At 35.3% G+C, this 19,822-nt stretch overlaps 3 protein-coding genes across 3 annotated transcripts; 2 read left to right on the top strand and 1 right to left on the bottom strand.

Annotated features, from left to right (window-relative positions):
• Positions 1–284: 284 nt before the first annotated feature.
• On the bottom strand, positions 285–2,982 carry LOC102622576 (bet1-like SNARE 1-1). Its single transcript, XM_006479501.4, has 6 exons — positions 2,815–2,982; positions 2,481–2,567; positions 1,221–1,368; positions 814–870; positions 671–730; positions 285–540 (listed from the first exon to the last, which is right to left on the bottom strand). The coding sequence occupies exons 2-6, from the start codon at positions 2,492–2,494 to the stop codon at positions 451–453; spliced, it is 369 nt and encodes a 122-aa protein (XP_006479564.1). The 5' UTR covers positions 2,495–2,567; positions 2,815–2,982; the 3' UTR covers positions 285–450.
• A 257-nt stretch (positions 2,983–3,239) lies between these two features.
• Positions 3,240–6,376, top strand: LOC102622276 (deoxyhypusine hydroxylase). Its single transcript, XM_052437723.1, has 7 exons — positions 3,240–3,597; positions 3,975–4,112; positions 4,209–4,437; positions 4,524–4,662; positions 4,965–5,091; positions 5,790–5,908; positions 6,003–6,376. Exons 1-7 carry the CDS (start codon positions 3,429–3,431, stop codon positions 6,036–6,038), a joined length of 957 nt encoding a protein of 318 aa, XP_052293683.1. The 5' UTR covers positions 3,240–3,428; the 3' UTR covers positions 6,039–6,376.
• Positions 6,377–8,298: 1,922 nt separating this feature from the next.
• On the top strand, positions 8,299–18,819 carry LOC102621976 (poly [ADP-ribose] polymerase 1). The gene is made up of 20 exons (XM_006479499.4): positions 8,299–8,673; positions 9,088–9,137; positions 9,233–9,425; positions 9,737–9,920; positions 10,011–10,350; positions 10,567–10,762; positions 10,837–11,001; positions 11,152–11,212; positions 11,319–11,382; positions 11,460–11,711; positions 12,654–12,891; positions 12,986–13,098; positions 13,294–13,370; positions 13,504–13,664; positions 15,766–15,957; positions 16,086–16,194; positions 16,333–16,415; positions 16,536–16,673; positions 17,127–17,309; positions 18,328–18,819. The coding sequence occupies exons 1-20, from the start codon at positions 8,530–8,532 to the stop codon at positions 18,373–18,375; spliced, it is 2,991 nt and encodes a 996-aa protein (XP_006479562.2). The 5' UTR covers positions 8,299–8,529; the 3' UTR covers positions 18,376–18,819.
• The last annotated feature ends 1,003 nt before the right edge of the window (positions 18,820–19,822 follow it).

Here is a 19,822-nt window from a genome sequence, read left to right as displayed (position 1 = left end):
GATATGGAAAACCCTTATTAAGAACCTGAACTAAAGGAATATTTCCTCAAGCCAGCTATTGATGCAGGCCAAGAGTAAGTTTATGGTCTTGCAAAGAAATGGAAAACCCTCATTAAGAACCTGAACTAACGGACTATTTCTTAAAGCTGAGAAGACGGCATTACATGCTTTTGAAAGTTGCTCACGGCATACCTCCCAGCTGATAACAAGTACAGCCTAGTAATTTGACTCAGCCATACACTGGGGAGGCGATAATGCATACATACTGAATAATACGTAGTATCTTGTTTCAAGCTTTTAATGACAATTCCATAGAATACAAACTCTTTATACAACCACAAACGAGTTCCTTACATGCAACATGCAAGATTGATTACATAACCACATAAAAAGGGGTCATCCCAATACTAACACAAAGCTGCTGGCGTTATCAAATACATCATAGATCATTTACCTAGTGAGATAGTATACAATTAGGAAAATGACCACAAATGATGCAACAAGGGTAAACATTCTCCTGCTCGATTTGGTCTCGAAAACCTGAAAAGGGAAATCAAACTCATAACAGCTAAAAAATTGGAAAATATGACGCCGAACACAAAGAAGAAAGAAAGAATAGCCAACAAACACCAGTCATGCTAACATAAAGTTGGTCATCTATTCCACCTACCATTTTAAACTTATCCATGGTTCCTGATAGGACTCCTCTTGAAGCATCCATATCATTTCCCTGAAAATCATGTCTCATATGTCACAATAAACAACAGAAATCACATAACACAGCAGAAGAAATATCAAATGTGTTCTGCATACCATCCGTTCCAACATGCGATTGTGTGTGTCAACCTCTTCATTTATATCACCTGACAGCTGTAGGAATGGCAAGTATAAGAACTTGCTGGCAACATTTTCAATATTATAAAGCCACCACTATTCTGAATTCAAAAACCACGAACTGGTTTGCCAAGAAATAAAGAATCAAAGGTTACTTAAGAACAATATGAAAACTATTCCAATTCAAATACCGATAATATTCCAAATTCCCAACTGCTTTCCCCATTCATCTTCTGTTATTTACATGATCTGATCCAATTTATCCACATTCAACCAGAAGATAACTGAATCAAGTGAAACACCAAGAAGCTCTTATACACTTTTAACTGGATACAAAAGCATTTCTTACAGTTGCACCTTAGTAATGCAGACAAGATGTGACTTACTCTCTTCAGAAGATTGACTCTATCTTGCAATCCTTCCAATGCTCTTTCATTATCATGCTCGTCAATTTCATGGGAGTAAGAAGAGGAGGCTCTGATGCCACCCTCCTCAATGCCATCAAAAAGTGCGACTTTACTATTACGGTAGTCCCTGCACATGAAGAAAACTCAGTAGCATGCCAAAACAACCAGACACTAGGACATCTATAAGAGACATGGCTAGACATAATCCTGAACTCAAGAAAGAATTGAAAAATCATTAAAAAGAAAAAGATTAATAATCGTCCAATTCTCTCACCCACCACAAATCATAAAGGCACATTTAGCTTCAGGCTGTCAATCGTTTTGATAACACATTCATGAATTGAATAGATAAAACACATTCTCTTTAGAGCCTATGAACTAAACTCACGGCCAGCTAACGGCAAACACACTTATTTGGTGAGAATAAGTGTCATTGATAGTTATTTTAGCCATTGGTCTTCCAATCTATTAACTTTATCAAGTACACTTAAAAAATCAAAATTTACAACACCTAATTTCCGACACAAACAGCTACATGCTAAGTACGCCTCTCCAACAGTACCTCACAACCGTAAATTCCCATTTAAGACTGATATCTGAAGTAGGCACTTCAGAATCTGATTATTCAGATGCAAACTACTGTGGTTGAAGAGAAACTGAGATTGAAGCTGCTTATAAAGTAGGAAGATGAATCTTTGAAAATTATAAGAGGTCATGAACAAGACCACTTAGCCAACCCATGTTTTTTTATCATCCTCATACGTTGAAAACATATCAAATTGCAATAAGGGCCTAAAAATATAATTAAAAATGAAGTAGAGAAACATTAGTTAGGGTGCACTCATTTGATCTAGCCCTGGGCTTACTCAGGAGTCAGGACCCATTGTTGATAATCAAATCAGTTAAAAGTCATTGAAACAAGTGAATTGTGCAAGAGTATTCTCTGATCCTAAAATAGTAAAATTCTTTCTGTTAGGATATTTCTACATCCTAGGCACTTAGTAAGCTTTGAAATTATCATCTGAGTAACAAAATGATGATTTGTTCCTGACTCTTATTTGCAACAGATGACTAGAACACTGTATATCAACTGTAAACTTCAAAGCCAGTTGACAACTAACAGATCTCAGTGTGATCCAGCAGAATTAAATCAGTAATCACATATAATGAAATCTTAAGAAATCATTTAAAAAAGAAAAAGAAAAATAGAGCAGATAATAAATCTTTGATTGAACTAACCTTCTAGAATTCATGACTCAAAGATCACAGCCTTTCTTCGCTTCTAGATAAATTAAGCTCAGCCTCGCGATACTCTCAATTGTGTTTCTACAGATGATTTCAAAAAATTATCTAATGATAAATCATACAGTCATGCACGAATTAAACGTAGGGAAAAATTGTGAAGCTAGATCGAAATTATTAAGGTGATTCAATATTTTGATCGAAACTAACGATTAAAAAATGTGTGAACAAACCAGGAAATAAATTCAGATCTGGCCGCGGATTCGACATTTAAACTAGAAAATTAGAAATAAAAAGAAAAAAAAAACATAACTAAGCGAATCGACTATACCTTTGGTGTGAAGCAGGAATTCGCTTGCAGCAGCAGACAAGCTGGTGGGACAAAGGAGACGGCGATGAAATGCCGCTCGGATTTTATACACAAAGGCTAGCGGCTAGCCAGAGGGAGATTTTATCAAATGTGATGCGTTATAGTCTTATAGAGGTGAAAAAACATGCAAGATGTTGATCTCTGCGGTGGGCCCACCTACCGAGCATGGAATATGTCCTTGCGGGGGACCTTTTGATGACGTCATATATAGCTTTTTTTAAAAGTATTTCTGTATTAATTTTTTGAACCACCGGATAATGACTGAAGCACCGGGCCGCGTCATCTCTTTTAAAAATGAAAATAAAACTAGACATTACGTTTTTATTTATTTACGGCACTGTTATAAATTAATGGCGCGAAAGCCGCGAACACTTTGGCCAGGAGTAATAGTGTAATACTATTCTGATAGAAAGTTGAACAAATAAATAATTGAATAAATAAATACATAAAAAAAAAAGGGAGGCGGGCTATTTTATCAACTCGATCGAGAATCCGATTCGCTCGTGAACCCTAAGCTGGCAATCCTAGGGTTTGGCGAGGCCAATAGTTGATACAGTAAGCCGCATCGCAAACTTATGGATTCGACGGACAAATTCACCAACGCTTTCAAGTCCTCACCCGAGATGGAGAAATTCCTTTGCGATCGCCTCCTTGACCCGACCCAACCAATTTCGGAGCGGTTCCGCGCCTTATTCTCCCTTCGCAATCTCAAAGGTCCCGGCCCCCGGGACGCCCTGATTCGTGGTACATAATTTTGATTCTGAATGTTGTATTATGCTGATTTAGACTAGAAAGGAACATGCTTTTATATGCTAAAGTCAGCATGTTTCTATGTTTATTACACTCGTTTATGCTTGATTGCTCTGCAAACGTTGCGCATTGTGTTGTTTTTCACATATTGGAATTGGTTTTATGGAGATAAGGCTCAGTTTCTTTAGCTTTTTCAGCCCTCTCAACGTTTTTCTTCTTATTAGTCACCTGCAGCGTACATGTTTTAATGATTATGTAAAGAAAACCCAGCTTTTATTTATTTTCGATTACTGGGTTAATTTATGTAGTTCGTTTTAGTTCTTTTGTTTGCATTAAAATTTGGTATTCATTTCTTTCCCCCTCCTTTTTAGCCACAAAGGATTCTTCAAATTTGTTGGCACATGAAGCTGCATTTGCCTTGGGTCAAATGCAAGATGCTGAAGCTATCCCTGCTCTGGAAGCTGTTCTGAACGACTTTTCTTTGCATCCCATTGTTCGCCATGAGGCAAGTTAAGATCTCCCTTGTCTACTAGTGCTTTTCTTTCCCTTTCCAATTTTTAATTATTGTTGCTTTTTTTTTTTTGGTTTAATTACTGAACAGGCAGCGGAAGCTCTTGGCGCAATTGGTTTAGAGAGCAATATTCCCTTGCTAAAGAATAGTCTAGTTTCAGATCCAGCTCAGGAGGTTCGAGAAACATGTGAACTAGCACTTGAGAGAATTGAGAAATTAAAGGCATCTGGTAGTGACGGATCATCCATGACAGAAAGGTCACCATTTATGTCTGTTGACCCAGCTGCACCAGCTTCATCCTGTTCTTCTGTTGATATGCTAAGGTTTGTTTCTGACTTGTGCTTGACACATTGTTTTAAGTGTCATGATTAGTTATAAAATATTCTGACCGTTGTTAATCGGTGTTAAGAGAAGTTCTTCTGGGTGAAGAAAAAGGCATGTATGAACGATATGCAGCTCTTTTTGCTCTTCGCAACCATGGTGGAGATGAAGCTGTTTCTGCTATAATTGACTCTTTAGGCGCAACAAGTGCTCTACTGAAGCATGAGGTTTGTGCAGTCTAATGTAATAATTTTATGTTACTTCAAGCTTGTACCTCGGTTCCTTTGAGGGGGCGTAATCATTAGATCTCTATTAAATGTGCATGAAGGCTGCTGGTATACTTATATTTTTCTTACAATTTCACTGTAATTATCATGTTGACAGAGATGGTTAGGTGGCTGGTGATGTGGTCAAGGTTTGTTAGAAAATGTTGAATTTTTCCCTGCTTGCTTGATGACTTTATTTGGTTTTGCTTTCTCCACATCTTACCTTTGGAGGTTTATGTTCGATATTTTGCTATAATATGCAGGTTGCTTATGTGTTGGGTCAATTGCAAAATAAAGCTGCTTCAGCTGCGCTTTCTGACGTGCTTAGGAATGTAAATGAGCACCCCATGGTTAGACATGAAGCTGCTGAAGCTCTTGGTTCCATTGCTGGTATTACTAGTTCTAGTTGTTATTTCAATGCATTCTCTTTTTAATTCTTTTGGCCAAGTCCCTGAAACCCTTTCCAATTTCATAATTCCCTAGAAAGGGTAGGACGATGTGGTTGGCTGGAAGATGTATTGGTATGATGGTATCAGTGTTCTTGAAGCAAAATCTTCCTGAGTTTAAAATAGGTCTGACAACAAAAAGGATTCATGCTAAAGACATTATGCCATTTTCTTTGGATAAGGTCTATTGTTATGGTTGTTGACATGAAAAATATATTACTATAGAACTTAATACTGATTATAGATGGATGCTCAGTCATGAGACTGGTCTGAAAAAACTTCTTGCATGTATGTGCAAAGGAATTCATTGATCATTAATTGGGATTATAGAACCCACATATAACAACTTATGTTGATAACTATATTTTTGAGCATTTTGAATGTGAAAAGTTCTGTAGTTTTCTTGTATTATTTGCTGAATTTTCTTGGATGGAATGAGATTTTTTGTATCAGATGATCATTTTCCACCTCTTCTTGTAATTCTTGCTTTTCAGTAAAATACTATTTTGTCTGTCATTTATCCTATCCTTCTGAGTATTGTGTTGTTTGTATATGCTTTAAATACCTGTCAATTATGTGGAATGTCAAACATTTTCTCTGTTGTGTTATCTTAATAAATTTTCATTTGGGGCACTCTTCTAGATGATCAAAGCATAGGACTTCTCAAGGAATTTGCCAAGGATCCTGAGCCTATTGTCTCACAGAGCTGTGAAGTTGCTCTGAGCATGTTGGAATATGAACAATTAGAGAAATCATTCGAGGTAAGCCTCTGAAGATTGAAAATTACAAAATAAATTGTAGTTGAGGACATCTTTCTTTCAGGAGAAATGACTGACAATGATGTTTTCTCTGCAGTACCTCTTCATGCAAGCTCCTCTAATGCAAGTGTGATCCTTCATGTATGTGCCATTTTTATGGATACAGAAGGGACTCATTAGGAAACATGAAGGTTGCAGAGATGCATTAAGCAATTGCAGAACTCACTTGCATATAAGGTGGTTCTCCAGAGTGTCTAATTTATAAGTTTGGGAAGAATCAGTTCATGAATTTATAAGCCTTTTTTAAGGGTTGGAGAACAAAGCTATGTTACAAATAGGATGTTAATGTTACAAATTGGATGGTATTAAAGTTATGTTGAATATGTGACAAATCGGAGGGCATTTAAATTTGTGTTATGATTTTAAATTGGACTAACATCCCCTCTTGATCTAAACATTCTTGATTTTTTATGGATTTTGTGCCACTTATATTTAAGTATTAGTGTGTGATTGGGATTTAACTACTTTTTTCTTTTAATTTATTAATAACTAATTGTGTTAATAAAAATTTACTCAGAAAAAGATAAGATCACGAAAGAATTTTGATCCTTTTAAATTGTTTGATTCCCTTTTCTTTCTAATTCCATTTAAAATAAAAAAAAATCATTTAATTTCTTCATTTTAAGTAAAATTATGTACTTTGATAATGGTAAAGGGAAAACACAATCTTAGACCATAATCTAATTGTTCATTGATTTGATAATTTTTTTTAATGGAGTTTATTTAAATAGAATCTTTTTTTAAAAAAATTTAGTTTGGTTGGTGAAAGATTTTATTATATATTACAAAATTATTTTAATAGACAAGTTTTGTAAAATTATGTTATGAATGGAATGAAATGAAATTGTGAAATAAATTAAGAGTATTTTAGATAATTTAAAATTTAAAAAAAATTACAACTTCTATTTTTAAAAATTTAAAAACTTAAATTTTTTTAGTAGAGGTAAAATAATTTATTTAATTCTTAAAAGTTTTATTCAAAACATAATTAAACAATACTAAAACTTTAAAAAGAATATTTAAAAAGAGTTAATAAAATTAAATAAACACTTCATTAAACAAATCATATTAAAATTATGTTTGGTACAACTTTTTAAATAGATTTTTATAAAAAATATCACTTTTAGTTTAAAAAAAATTAATTATTTGACTGTCAATATAATTTTTATTAAAAATTATGAAATTAATTTAATACGTAAGTTTTTCAAATTATATTAAAAAAGGAAGGAAATAAAATTATGAAATAAATTTTTGACACTTGAGACTATTTAGTTTTTTTTTATAACTTTTATTCCTAAAAGTAAAAAAATTAAGTTTTTATTAATAAAGATAAAACAAGTTATTTATTCTCAAAAATTCTACTTAAAATACAATTAAATATGACAACAACAAAAATTAAAAAATAATATTAAATAAATACTTATAACTATTCAATAAATTATATTAAAATACATTGACCCAAAATACTAATTGTCTGTTTGATATGATTTATTTAGTAGTCATAAGTGTTTATTTAATCTCATAAGTTCTTATTATAATTTTTGTTGTTGTTTGGTTATTTTTCTAATAGATTTTTTGAAGTTTAAATAAGTTATTTTACACTATTAGTAAAAGTTTAAATTTTGAGCTTTTGAAAGTAGAAATTGAAAAAAAAAATTTAAATGTTAAAATATATAAAATATTTCTACTTATTTAATTATTTTATTTTATTTTTTTATAACACAACTTTAAAAAATTTATCTATTAAAATAATTTTATAAATTTTTAATAAAAATTCTTGTTGATAACTAAACAATTAAAATATTTTTAATAAAAACTTTATTTATAAAAGCTCTTCTAACAAAATTATATTTAAATAAAATCTACTTAAAATTTTTTATCAAGCTTAAGTAATCAACCTCCACCAGTGGACTTCTGATATTTCATTAAAGGATTATGGTCCCTGATGAGGAGATAAGTACGACCATTTAGCTAATTCTTAGTAGTAATATATACAAGGCAATGCGAGGAGTTGGCTAAGTTACAGAATCTGTAACTTACAGATCCAACTATAGCCAACTCCCGTTGCCTGCATTTGACGGTTTATCTCTCTCCTCAGCACACGTGTGCTGCTTCCCACTGTAACGTAGCATTCTCCGGCAATGCGATTTAAAAATATTATAAAACGAATCTTTTTTTCACATTATTTACCAATTGTCGTATTTTTATTGGCTGCTAGCTACATACCAGCGACTTCTATTTTGAATTCGATTAAAAAAAATTAAATAAATAATTACTAACTGATCGCAAACAATTTCAGAATTTCACAAGGCGGTGGAGAGCACAGTGAAGCAAACAAATTTACAGTACAATAAAATGTTATCAAAGATAAATAGAAAAAAACAGGTAATAATAAATAAATAAGAGAGCAGAAGCGTATCAGAGACACTTGATGATTCAAAGATTCAACAAAGATTCCCCTCGCGAACACAGGCCCGCGACCGAACGCGTGCGCGCATACAGTATATAATTATTTATGCACAGAGCCACATAGGTAGTGAAAGAGAGAGAGAGGAAGGAAGGCAATGGCGAACCCGCCAAAGCCATGGAAGGTGGAGTATGCGAAGTCAGGGCGATCATCTTGCAGAAGTTGCAAGAGTAACATCGAGAAGGAAGCCCTCAGGCTTGGGAAAATGGTCCAGTCCTCCCAATTCGATGGCTTCATGCCTGTATGTTCTATGTTCTTGCATTTCCCCATTTTGGTCCCTCCCTGTAGTCTCCCTCTGAATTCTTGCTTTCCCTTTCACATTTCACTGTTCGTTTGTTCTAGTTATTGTATATGTTTGTTCACAAGTTTTGAGCATTTGTTATATTTTTCATGCACATATTCCTTGAATAACGGTTAGGGAATGTGCTTTGTGATACATAAAAACTGTTTTGTTGATTGTATCAGTTAGGTTACTACTCAGTTTAATTATTTGAATTTCTGATGCCTTGAAAATCATATATTTTGCTGATTCAAGTTGGTAAAGTGTTCTTTGGAGAGTCGTTTTGGCCTTTTGTCTGAGCTGGTGTCACTTGATAATTTTATTTGATAATGGACGGTCTCGATCTTCCTGATTTGCTTTTCTTTTCTGACCTAGATGTGGAACCATGCCAGCTGTGTGCTGAGGAAAGCAAATCAGATTAAATCGTATGTATTCTTGTAATATTTTATCATTATTTCCAAAATATGGTCTTGATAAGTACTGAAAGTAATTAACCTCTATGGCTTTGCTTTGCTTTTAGCTTGGATGATGTTGAAGGGATAGAATCACTTCGATGGGAAGATCAACAGAAAATTAGAAAATATGTGGAGGAAGGTGTTGGTAGTGGATCCTCAAGTAAGTCCAATGTCACTGCTGCAGAATATGGGATTGAAGTTTCTCAAACTTCTCGTGCTATCTGCAGACACTGCAGCAAAAAGATTATGAAGGGAGAGGTTTTTTTTTTTTTTTTTCTTTTTCATTTTTTAAATACTAGAGGACTATTTTTATACATTTTAATTTGCAGTTTGATAAACGCAGTTCTATAGGCTTAGCAACAACATGAAGTTGTTGATTGAGGAATCTAAATCTCATTTATTGTCAGTACTTACATCAGTATATGGAAGCCAACGTATGTATATTAATTAAAACAATGAAAGTCAACATATGCATCTTGATTTGGAGTGGTGGATGTCCAATCAATATACAATCTTTGATATCACGTCGATGTAACTAGTAATGCAGAAATGCTCTTTTGTATTCTTAGGTTCGTATATCGGCCAAACCTGATGGTCAAGGAACTAAAGGACTAGCATGGCACCATGCAAACTGCTTCTTGGATTTGTCTCCATCTACCCAAGTTGAGAAGTTGTCTGGATGGGGAAACCTCACAGTTTCTGACCAGGGAGCTGTTAAGGCCCTGGTTAACGTTCCTTCTACTACTAAGAATGGTAGGAAGTTTATATCGTTAGTGTGGGAGGTTATTAGATGATGTCATTATTGCTGATTTTTTCTCTTTCTCATTTTACTTTTTCTCTTAGGAACAAAAGCTGTGGTACAAGAAAATAAAGAAATGCCTGCCCAGCAATCAACTTCAAAAGCTGGTACAAAACGTAAAAATGTTGGTGGTGTTGAAAGCTCAAAGGTTGGTAAGTTTGAAGGAGATGTGTCGACAAGCAGGGCTGCATCTGTAGCGTCTTCAAACAACTTGCCGGATGAACATGCTTCTGATTTGGAAAGTAAACTGGAGGCCCAGACTAAAGAACTGTGGGCTCTAAAGGATGATCTTAAAAAACATGTGACAACTGCGGAGTTGCGTGAAATGCTTGAAGCCAATGGTCAAGACTCAACAGGATCAGAACTTGATCTCCGTGACCATTGGTAATTTTTTCCGGATGCATTTTATTTTAAAAAATATTTAGAAATCCTCTCGTATTATTCTGATTTTCGTTAGTCATCCAGGTTTCTCATAAATGTTATGTTTGTCATTTTATTTTCATACATATGTTTGTACATAGTACATACTGTTGATTGTTGAATTATTTGTTACCTGTACTTTGAAATTTGACACACTTTATTGTTGTAATACTTGTTTAGTGCCGATGGGATGATGTTTGGAGCACTTGGTAGATGCCCGATCTGTTCAGGTCCACTTCGTTACTCTGGAGGCATCTATCGGTGTCGTGGGTACCAGTCAGCATGGAGCAAGTGTTCATATTCCACTCGTGAACCAGAACGTCTTAAAGGGAAGTGGAAAATACCCGAAGAAACAAATAGCCAATATCTTGTAAAGGTATTCATTTTAGATTAGTGTGAGATGGTAAGGTATGCAAACTTTAACTGTCAGTTTTATTATAATGGTTGCAGTGGTTTAAATCACAAAGGACTAAAAAACCTATTCGGGTCCTACCTCCACGCACATCCAACAGTCCTGCTTCAAGTCAAGCTTCTAAGAGCCCGTGTCAATCTTCGAAGAGTGAAAATTTGGGAGATTTGAGAGTTTCTTTTTCAAGATTACCTAAGGAATCCAAGGTGTGATCTTTTCCTTGCTATATGCTTAAATTGTTGTTGAAAATTTTTTATTGATGCCGTCATGTAATATCTTAACAAAAAGGAAATAAAGAATATTGTGTAATTTTTGGTTAAGTTCTTTCACTGGGTGGTCACCCTGCACTTCTGCAGGAAGAATGGAAGAGAAAAATTGGGGAAGTAGGGGGAGTAGTTCATGCTAAGATCAATAAAGGTTTGTATCTCATGCATTGGATATTTTAGTCAGATTATTTTCCCTACTTTGGACTTACAATTCGTAATACAGTGTGTAAGTTGTTGCTTAATAAATGAATCTGCAGAGACTAACTGCTTAGTCCTGGGAGGAGTACCGGATGATCCAGATGCTGAGATGAGAAAAGCCAGGTAAAGTTGCTCTTCAGATGTGTCTTGAGAATATTTCTTCTTCATTTCATTTTGATTGGGAATGTTTTCATTGGCAGGAAGATGAAAGTACCTATTGTTAGGGAGGATTATCTGGTTGATTGTTTTAAAAGACAAAAGAAGCTTCCTTTCGATCTGTACAAAGTTGAAGTGGTTGGTGAGTCTTCTAGCATGGTTACAATCAAAGTTAAAGGGCGAAGTGCTGTTCATGAAGCTTCTGGTATGCAAGATACGGGTCACATTCTTGAGGATGGAAAAAGTGTTTATAACACGACTTTGAATATGTCTGATTTATCAACTGGTGTTAACAGGTGGGTTTATTTTATTCTTCCTTCTTTCTCTTTGTGACCTCGTTTCAGATGATGGCTACGGCTTTTTCAGATTTGGAGCCAAATTGTTTCAATTGCTCTGATTGTTTACCCGTTAATGAATATTTTTCTGACTCCAGCAGATTAACCTAAAAACTCACTTGTGGTTATGTAGGAGGATTTGGGATAAGATGATTTTAACTGCTGTAGGTTGCTCTTTTGGTATTGCTTGTTTTAAAAGGAAAATGCTTACAGGCTTCTTATATTTAACTTTGTTTTGTTACAATGATGCACTTCCCTGGCTGGAGGCTCCAACATATTGTTGATTTTAAACTATCTTGGACATAAATTGATAAATTTATATTAAGAAATTTATGGCCCCTAGGTTAGTAGCCAAGCCACTGTTTCTGTTGTATCTGCTTCGGCAGTATGGATGCCATATGGTGAAGCTTTTAACTCTGAAGCATCTGAATTATGTTATATGTAAGTTAATTCATGTAGTGGCATATAGGTTTTAATATTTTATTTGAGATTACATCTTAGTAAAGCTTGCTGTTGTGAACTTTGACGTGCTACTTTCATGAACTGAGCTTGCTTGTGTGTGCGTGTGAATTGTTGGTGATATATTAACTTAAACTTCGACTTGAAGCAGTGAATAAACTTTTTAATTACTAGTTCCTTTCAATGCAATGGTAGAGATGATTGATAGGTTGGTAATATTTCTACTGCTTCTTTTTTACCTTAGACTCCTACCCCTGGATTGAGTGTGATTAATGGATAAAATTGTGTCCAATTTGAAGTCAAAAAATTAAAGTTAATATATATCCACAACCCAAATCTCGTATAACACCATGGTGTATTGGAATTCCTCATATTGTTTTATTGTTTTCTTTCCCATTTTCCTTCAATAATGGACTCTAACTTCTATGTGATTGCTATGTAAAGTTACTATATCCTGCAAATCATCCAAGATGATAAAGGGTCAGATTGTTATGTGTTTCGTAAATGGGGTCGAGTGGGAAATGACAAGATTGGTGGAAGCAAACTGGAAGAGTGTTCAAAAGAAGATGCAGTTTGTGAATTCAAACGTTTGTTCCTTGAGAAGACTGGGAACCCATGGGAGGCTTGGGAACAGAAACAAAATTTCCAGAAGAAACCTGGAAGATTCTTCCCACTGGATATTGTACTTCTTACTCTCTCTCTGTCTCTCTCTCTCCCCCAATTCTTCTAGTTAGATAATGACTGCTTGTTCATCTTGTTGTTTTCTATATGTGTAGGATTATGGAGTTAACAAACAGGTGTCAGAAAAGATAGGGACTGATGCAGACAGCCAACTTGCTCCTGCTCTGGTAGAACTAATGAAGATGCTTTTTAATGTGGAAACATACAGGTTTTAGAAAGCCATCTCTCCTTTTTTAATATTGTATATAGTTATCTTGAGATGAGAAACAGGAAATTTGACACATTCGGAAAGATTTTAGTTTGTGGACCTCTGGTTCACTTTTGTAATATTCATTCCCTTCTAATATTCTACAAAAGTGTCTCTGTTTCCTATAAAGAAAATATAATAGAGCAAATTTTGCAGAGCTGCTATGATGGAGTTTGATATTAACATGTCGGAAATGCCGCTTGGAAAACTGAGTAAAAATAATATCCAAAAGGGTACGTACCTTTGAAAGAAATTTATTTGCTTGGTGCTATACTGAACGATTGAGTTCCCAAGATTAATTTATATTGGATTAGCAAAAAGAATTTGATGGCTGTTTATTGATGCCCTTAAAATATATTTTTCCAGGTTTTGAGGCATTAACAGAGATACAAAATTTATTAAATAACGGTGCATATGATCCCTCTGTCAAAGAAAGCTTGATTATTGATGCCAGCAATAGGTTCTTTACTGTCATCCCTTCTATTCATCCACATGTTATACGGGACGAAGACGATTTTAAGTCAAAGGTAGAGATGGATATTCTGTACACTTTGTTTTAGTATCTGCTTGTTTAGAAACTCTGCTATTCAGTTATCCTTATCACCTCATTGCAAATCAATTTTCCCCTCCCTCTTTAAATCTTCAGCCTGATTACCCTTTTAAGTTGGATTTGTTTACTCGATAGGGTTGGATTTTTCGCGTTTGGTTAAAGAAAGAAATTTGAGTCGATTGAAACCCAAGCACTAATTTGAATTGGTTCGTTGGGTTTCTTTGTATTTTTTTCAGTTTGATTCTTTTTTTCAAGATTCAAACCGAATTGAAAGTGATCAGTTAAGAAAATTTGGAATAGAACCTGAACCAATTCCTGAATTGACGCAAACCGGTTTGGTTAAAATGCCCACCCTACTTGATTATCTCTTGTTTCTTTCCTTTTTCATAGTGATTTTCTTTGTATCAAATTGTGGAGTGGAGCCCTTATATTATTTTTGTAAGTCAATTAGAACTGATTGAATTGATATATTTGGAGCACTTTTCTTTAGCAGTCCTTTAAATTTTTCTTTCAGAGAGATGAGACATCTAGAATTTGAAGATATATCAATCTCTTCAACTTATCATAGAAACACAAAACAAAAGGTTTTGTGATCACCTAAGTCAAACTAGGCAGAGGCCTAAGACAATAAAGATAGGAAGCTTATTCTGGGAGAGGATTCCTTGAGAATAGTCTTCAGTATGGTATTATGCACGAGATACAATAATATGCAAAATCAAGAAGTCAGTCTCAAAAACTCGAAGTAGGACCCTAAAAAAGGATAAAGTGATTTATTCGGGCATTTCTCTTTAGAAAAATTGAGACTTTTCAGTGGGTCTCGTACGGGACATTCAAAATTGCTCAACACAACTTAAAAGCCACGGGAGTGACCTTTAAGTAACTTAATATTTTATGATATAGCTTCCCACCCCATCCTAGGAGGAGGGCGGGTCTCGCTCTAGTCTTCCACTGGGAAGGTAGGGAAAGCATTGTTTTTCCACAAAATAGTGCTTGGGGGAACTGTCCTTTAAATCGGCACACACCGGGGAACACACAAAAAGTGACCCAAGATGTGTAACCAATTTGAAGAGACACTGACATAGTCCTTATTTGCAGTCCTCTACAAGGGGGATTGAGGGGGTAATGTCACTTGAAAGGGGAGAGGGGTTTCCCTCCTGCCGCATAAAAGAGCCTTTTTAAGTGGCTTCCTCCTCATCGTCTTCCTCTTGTTCCTCTTCTTCCAAGGCCTCTATTCTGAGAGGAATAGAGTCGGGCCTTCTGTCAGGACTCTAGTTTGAACCTCATCACGCTTTAGTTCCGGTTACAAATTCTTACCATACCTTCTGTTTCTTCCCATATGGAGCCGATTCTGCACAATGTTTTGATTCTTGGGCATATTTTACTAAAAGAATAAATATGAAGATGAATTGATTTTTGTTGTTGCTTACCTTATTGACTTTTTAACCACATATCAGTAAATTTAGTGTCTCTTGTTATGATATTTTCAGTTTGTCACTTGTCTATGGCAACATTTCTGACTGACTGCTGCATCTGTTTCTCTTGTAATTGTAGCACTATTACCAAAAGATTGATGACTTGCGTTTTATATTTCTTTTATGTGTCATTTACATTTAATTTTGAAATCCTAGATAATCTTTGGATCAGATTAGACCTGGATTAAAGATTGCTATTTATAAAATGTGGGGGAGAGATAGATTATCTCTCAAGATATTCTAAAATTTCAAATCTATATGTTATTAATTTTATCATTACTTTGTTGTTAATTTTAAATAGTATAATATCAATAAGTGTGTGCATTTTCGCTATAACCCAAAGAACATTCTCCTAAGGGGAAAAATGCTCTCTTATGTCGTGCCGACTGTGGCTCTGCCTTTCTTAGTGAAATATGTAAACTATTCAAATTATACGCAGAAATCGGGAAATTGGAGTCAACTGTACTCTCAAGGCTTTTCGTATTTTGCTTGGGAAAATTATTGATTTGCATTCAGACACAATCGAACTATCCAAATCGCTATTTCTCATGCCACGTACCGTTTTGTTTGAGGACTAAAAGGATTTCCTCTGTCCTTCCTCTTTAGGTAAAAATGCTAGAAGCTCTGCAGGACATTGAAATAGCTTCAAGATTAGTAGGTTTTGATGTTGATAGTGATGATTCCCTGGATGAGAAATATAAGAAGCTTTGTTGTGATATTGCTCCACTTCCGCATGATAGTGAGGATTACCAACTGATTGAAAAGTACCTCCATGCTACGCATGCCCCTACTCATACTGTGAGTTAATTTTTGCATATTTTCAAGATTAGCTTTTCCTCTTTTTTTTTGGGGGGGGGGGGGGGGGGAATAAATTTGTATGTCATGTTTTTTAGAAGTAACTTTTTGCCCGTTTTTGGATTTCTTAGGATTGGTCACTGGAACTGGAAGAAGTTTTTTCACTTGAAAGGGAAGGGGAATTTGATAAGTTTTCTTCTTATCAAAGAAAGCTTAAAAATAGAATGCTCCTCTGGCATGGCAAGTTAAAATTCTCTGTGGTGAAGTTTATGCCTTTACATACTATGATATACTTTTTAGTTCTGTGGGAAGTTATTGGAGTATCAGAACTTGACAAATGGTATTAGATATGATAGAAATGCTCTTTTTCCTGTGAAGGTTCTCGGTTGACAAATTTTGTGGGAATCCTCAGCCAAGGACTGAGAATAGCCCCTCCTGAAGCACCGGCAACCGGCTATATGGTTCTCTCTCAATCTCTCTCTTATGTGTGCGCATTAGTTTATACGTACATGAATGCATACACATTTGATCTATCTACTTGCTATTCCACAAGACTAATAATTCATATTTTTGCAAAACAGTTTGGTAAGGGAATTTACTTTGCTGACCTAGTCAGTAAAAGTGCTCAGTATTGCTTTACGGATAAGAAAAATCCAGTGGGCTTAATGCTTCTGAGTGAAGTGGGCTTGGGAGAGGTTTATGAGCTCAAGAAGGCGAAGGTAGGTTCACATTCTGTTGTGCATTTGTGTGCTGTAATAGTCTTTGGCCATGGGGACGTGGTTTGGTTCGATGTGGAAGTGTCAGATTTATTCATTTTTTAATTTCACCATATCCCCCCCCCCCCCCCAAAAAAAAGAAAAATTATATATCGAGTTTCTAGTATCCCCCCTTTCCCGTTGCCATGTCATGGATATTTCACTAAGCAGCTTATGCGGGAAATAGTAGTTCATGCACTTCTTTATGTGCTTCTTTATCAATGTTAACTAAAGTGTCCAATTGTGTATGGACAAACTACCTGATGAAATATGGTTCCTTGAATCTTTGGATGTGCTTTATTTTTACTAATTATTGATATTTGGCCTGTTGCCTGCGGGAAAAAAATAATTTGGCCATGCACACGTCACAAATGCTATTTCTCCTTCCTAGTAATTGCTTTCCTTTTTGTAATTCAGTATATGGATAAACCACCTGATGGGAAGCACTCCACTAAAGGACTTGGCAAGACTGTACCACAGGAATCTGATTTTGTGAAGTGGAGAGATGATGTCACTGTGCCATGTGGAAAACCAGTACCTTCAAATGTCAGGGCTTCTGAGCTGATGTACAATGAATACATTGTTTATAATACTGCTCAAGTAAGTACTTAAATTTTATCATTTATATAAATAATTTAATATAAAAAGGAAGAGGAGGAAGAAGAAGAAACTTGTCAAATTAAGTCCAAAATTTAAAGTTCACTCATGTTGTTTCTTATTTCATGTGTGTTGAAACTGCATTTTGATTTGTAGCATACAACTTAATCAAGCAGCGATGTACAAATGTACTGTCATCAAAATAGAGCAAATATCCTTGTCCTGCTGCTGTGTGCATGTTTGTTCCTATGCATTCCCAGGAAGGACTGCTTCTGGAACAATTGTTACCAGCGCATAATCATCACCAGTGATCTATCACTTATCTTTTTACAAGAAAGTATTTTTTCTTGTTTTCTTTGTCCTGTGAATTTGCTGAATGACAAAGTTCCATTACATGAAGTTTTGGTTAAAAGAAGCTTTACTCCATATCAAAACTCTGTGAGATTTCTTGTCCAGAAAATTATAGTAGTAAACTTCTATAAAACTATATTTACTGCCTTGAGTAATTATAATATGAAGTTGATATATGCTTGGCCCCTCATTTAAATTTCTTTCAGCTCACAGGTTCCCTAATAAAGTTTTAATTCCTCATTTCATCCTAGGCATTTAAATGGAGTACATTATTGAAGGATAAATGTGACCTTTGAACATATACATTGATAGCAGATAAAAATCGGACATGTCTACTAAAAATTACGATTAGTCAATTTGCATCTTAAAAGGTCACATTAGTTCAACAATGTGCTATTTCTGCTAATGATTTTACCCCAGGGACAAAAAAATTAAAAATTTATAAGGGACCCTAGTGGTATATGTGTGCGTGTGTGTGTGTGTGTGTATACACAGGGGACGGAAGTGTCAATCTCCCATTATGTGCTCATTACTATTTATTTCATTGCTGTGAAGTTGGTACAAAATGATTATGCTTCACCTCTTAAATGTGCTCATGTAAATACAAAATGTGCTGTGTGAAGCTAATATTTCCATGAGTGGTGGATGATGAGGTTTTTATATTTGACAGGTTAAGATGCAGTTCCTGTTGAAGGTGAGGTTTCATCACAAGAGATGAAGGAGGTAACTGGATGTCCACTCTCTTTTGGGAAAGGTCATGACTGATTGTCTGAATATCTGAATGTCTTTAATTACCACATGAGAAATTTTAACTCTTGGATAAGATTGTAAGATCTCATTTTGGGGTTTGCCTGGAGATCTTTCAACTGCTGCTTTTGGCTATGTAAATGATGTTGGTAAATGTGTAAAAAAAGGGTACTTTGGTGTTTCTTAAGCTTTAGTGAGGATGCTATCTTCGGCCATATCATCTGGCGTTAGCTTTCCTTTTGTTAGATTATATGCCAATACAATTAGATACACAAAATCCAAGTTTCTTGTACTACAATTGGCGGGATTATTTCCGGATAAGTGTCCCTGTCAATCAGGTATAAATTTAAGAAACATGCAAAGACGAGTAATCTTATCTGCCAAATTTTGCAATGGATTAAGCTATATTATTTTCTTTTCAAGGTCAAATGCATGCCTAGTAAGATTATATCTGATATACATTCTGTTTGTAATCAATTTTTTCCTGAAGCAGATATTTACATTTTAATTATATAGATTTGAGACCTTTACGCACTGCTCTGCCCAATTGGCATGGAAATTGTCGGGTTCAGTTTTTTGACATTGCGCCTGCTATTTCAAAACTTTTACATTGATCTTTTCTTACCCAAATTCTAGGAAGCACCACGAATCATTTGCAAATCAACACGATAAAGGCCTGAATCTGATATTTATAAATGGGAATAAATGGCCGAGGTAAGCTAAAAAAATAAAAATAGAAATTTACTAACAGGTCAGCTGTCTTTGAGATAAGGACTCGTGCGTGCTCGGTAGTTGATAGTTGATACAGCGAAGTGAGAAAATCAGCATCAAACATCATTTTTCGGAGACTGTGTCTCCAACACAAGAAGAAAATTCGCCATAAAGTAGTCCAGGGGCATGATGGTGCTGGTCGGGTAAAAAAAAGCTCAATGATTTAGAAGATCTTATAGCCAGTGTGCATGTCTGCATGTTTGCCATGTGCATGGTGGATGATTATGCTGCGTCTCGACTTGAAATTAACTGCAGATTATGTCATGTGTGGCTGGGAATGCAGGACCTTGCTACGTTACAGACTCTGTATGTAACGCAGCAAATGAGGAGCATCCACGCGTTGCAGGAGAGAGGAAAAATTGTTGGAATTTAGCTGATACAAGACTAATTTCCATTGAGCTGTTACATACAGAATCTGTAAGGTAGTTTTGTCCTGGGAATGCATAGTCACTCTCCAAACTTTGATCGAAAAGAAATTGGCGAGAAAGAAGTGACGGAAGCGGTGACACTAGGGTTGGCAGTCCGAGGGAGTACGTTAATTTCAGCCCTGTTTCGCATATATAAGTGGGATAAAAAAGTAACCAGTTGGGCTTAGCCCAAGTGGCTAGAGCTACTTCCCTCACAAGTCCCCGCAGATGTATTACAGA

Source organism: Citrus sinensis, chromosome 3 (assembly GCF_022201045.2).
Source record: "Citrus sinensis cultivar Valencia sweet orange chromosome 3, DVS_A1.0, whole genome shotgun sequence".
NCBI lineage: Eukaryota > Viridiplantae > Streptophyta > Magnoliopsida > Sapindales > Rutaceae > Citrus > Citrus sinensis.
The sequence above is the reverse complement of the archived record's forward strand: the minus strand, read 5'-3'. Positions and strand labels throughout refer to the sequence as shown.

Bases quoted from the DNA above. Each gene is read 5' to 3' on its own strand.
- LOC102621976 (XM_006479499.4), top strand. From the start codon at position 8,530: ATGGCGAACCCGCCAAAGCCATGGAAGGTGGAGTATGCGAAGTCAGGG. The intron at 11,213-11,318 runs GTTTGTATCTCA...ATGAATCTGCAG, and splicing joins TCATGCTAAGATCAATAAAG to AGACTAACTGCTTAGTCCTG. The intron at 15,958-16,085 runs GTGAGTTAATTT...TGGATTTCTTAG, and splicing joins CGCATGCCCCTACTCATACT to GATTGGTCACTGGAACTGGA.
- LOC102622276 (XM_052437723.1), top strand. From the start codon at position 3,429: ATGGATTCGACGGACAAATTCACCAACGCTTTCAAGTCCTCACCCGAG. The intron at 4,438-4,523 runs GTTTGTTTCTGA...ATCGGTGTTAAG, and splicing joins TCTTCTGTTGATATGCTAAG to AGAAGTTCTTCTGGGTGAAG. The intron at 5,092-5,789 runs GTATTACTAGTT...GCACTCTTCTAG, and splicing joins AGCTCTTGGTTCCATTGCTG to ATGATCAAAGCATAGGACTT.
- LOC102622576 (XM_006479501.4), bottom strand. The intron at 731-813 runs GTATGCAGAACA...CATGATTTTCAG, and splicing joins ATCGCATGTTGGAACGGATG to GGAAATGATATGGATGCTTC. The intron at 541-670 runs GTAGGTGGAATA...TTCCCTTTTCAG, and splicing joins CCATGGATAAGTTTAAAATG to GTTTTCGAGACCAAATCGAG.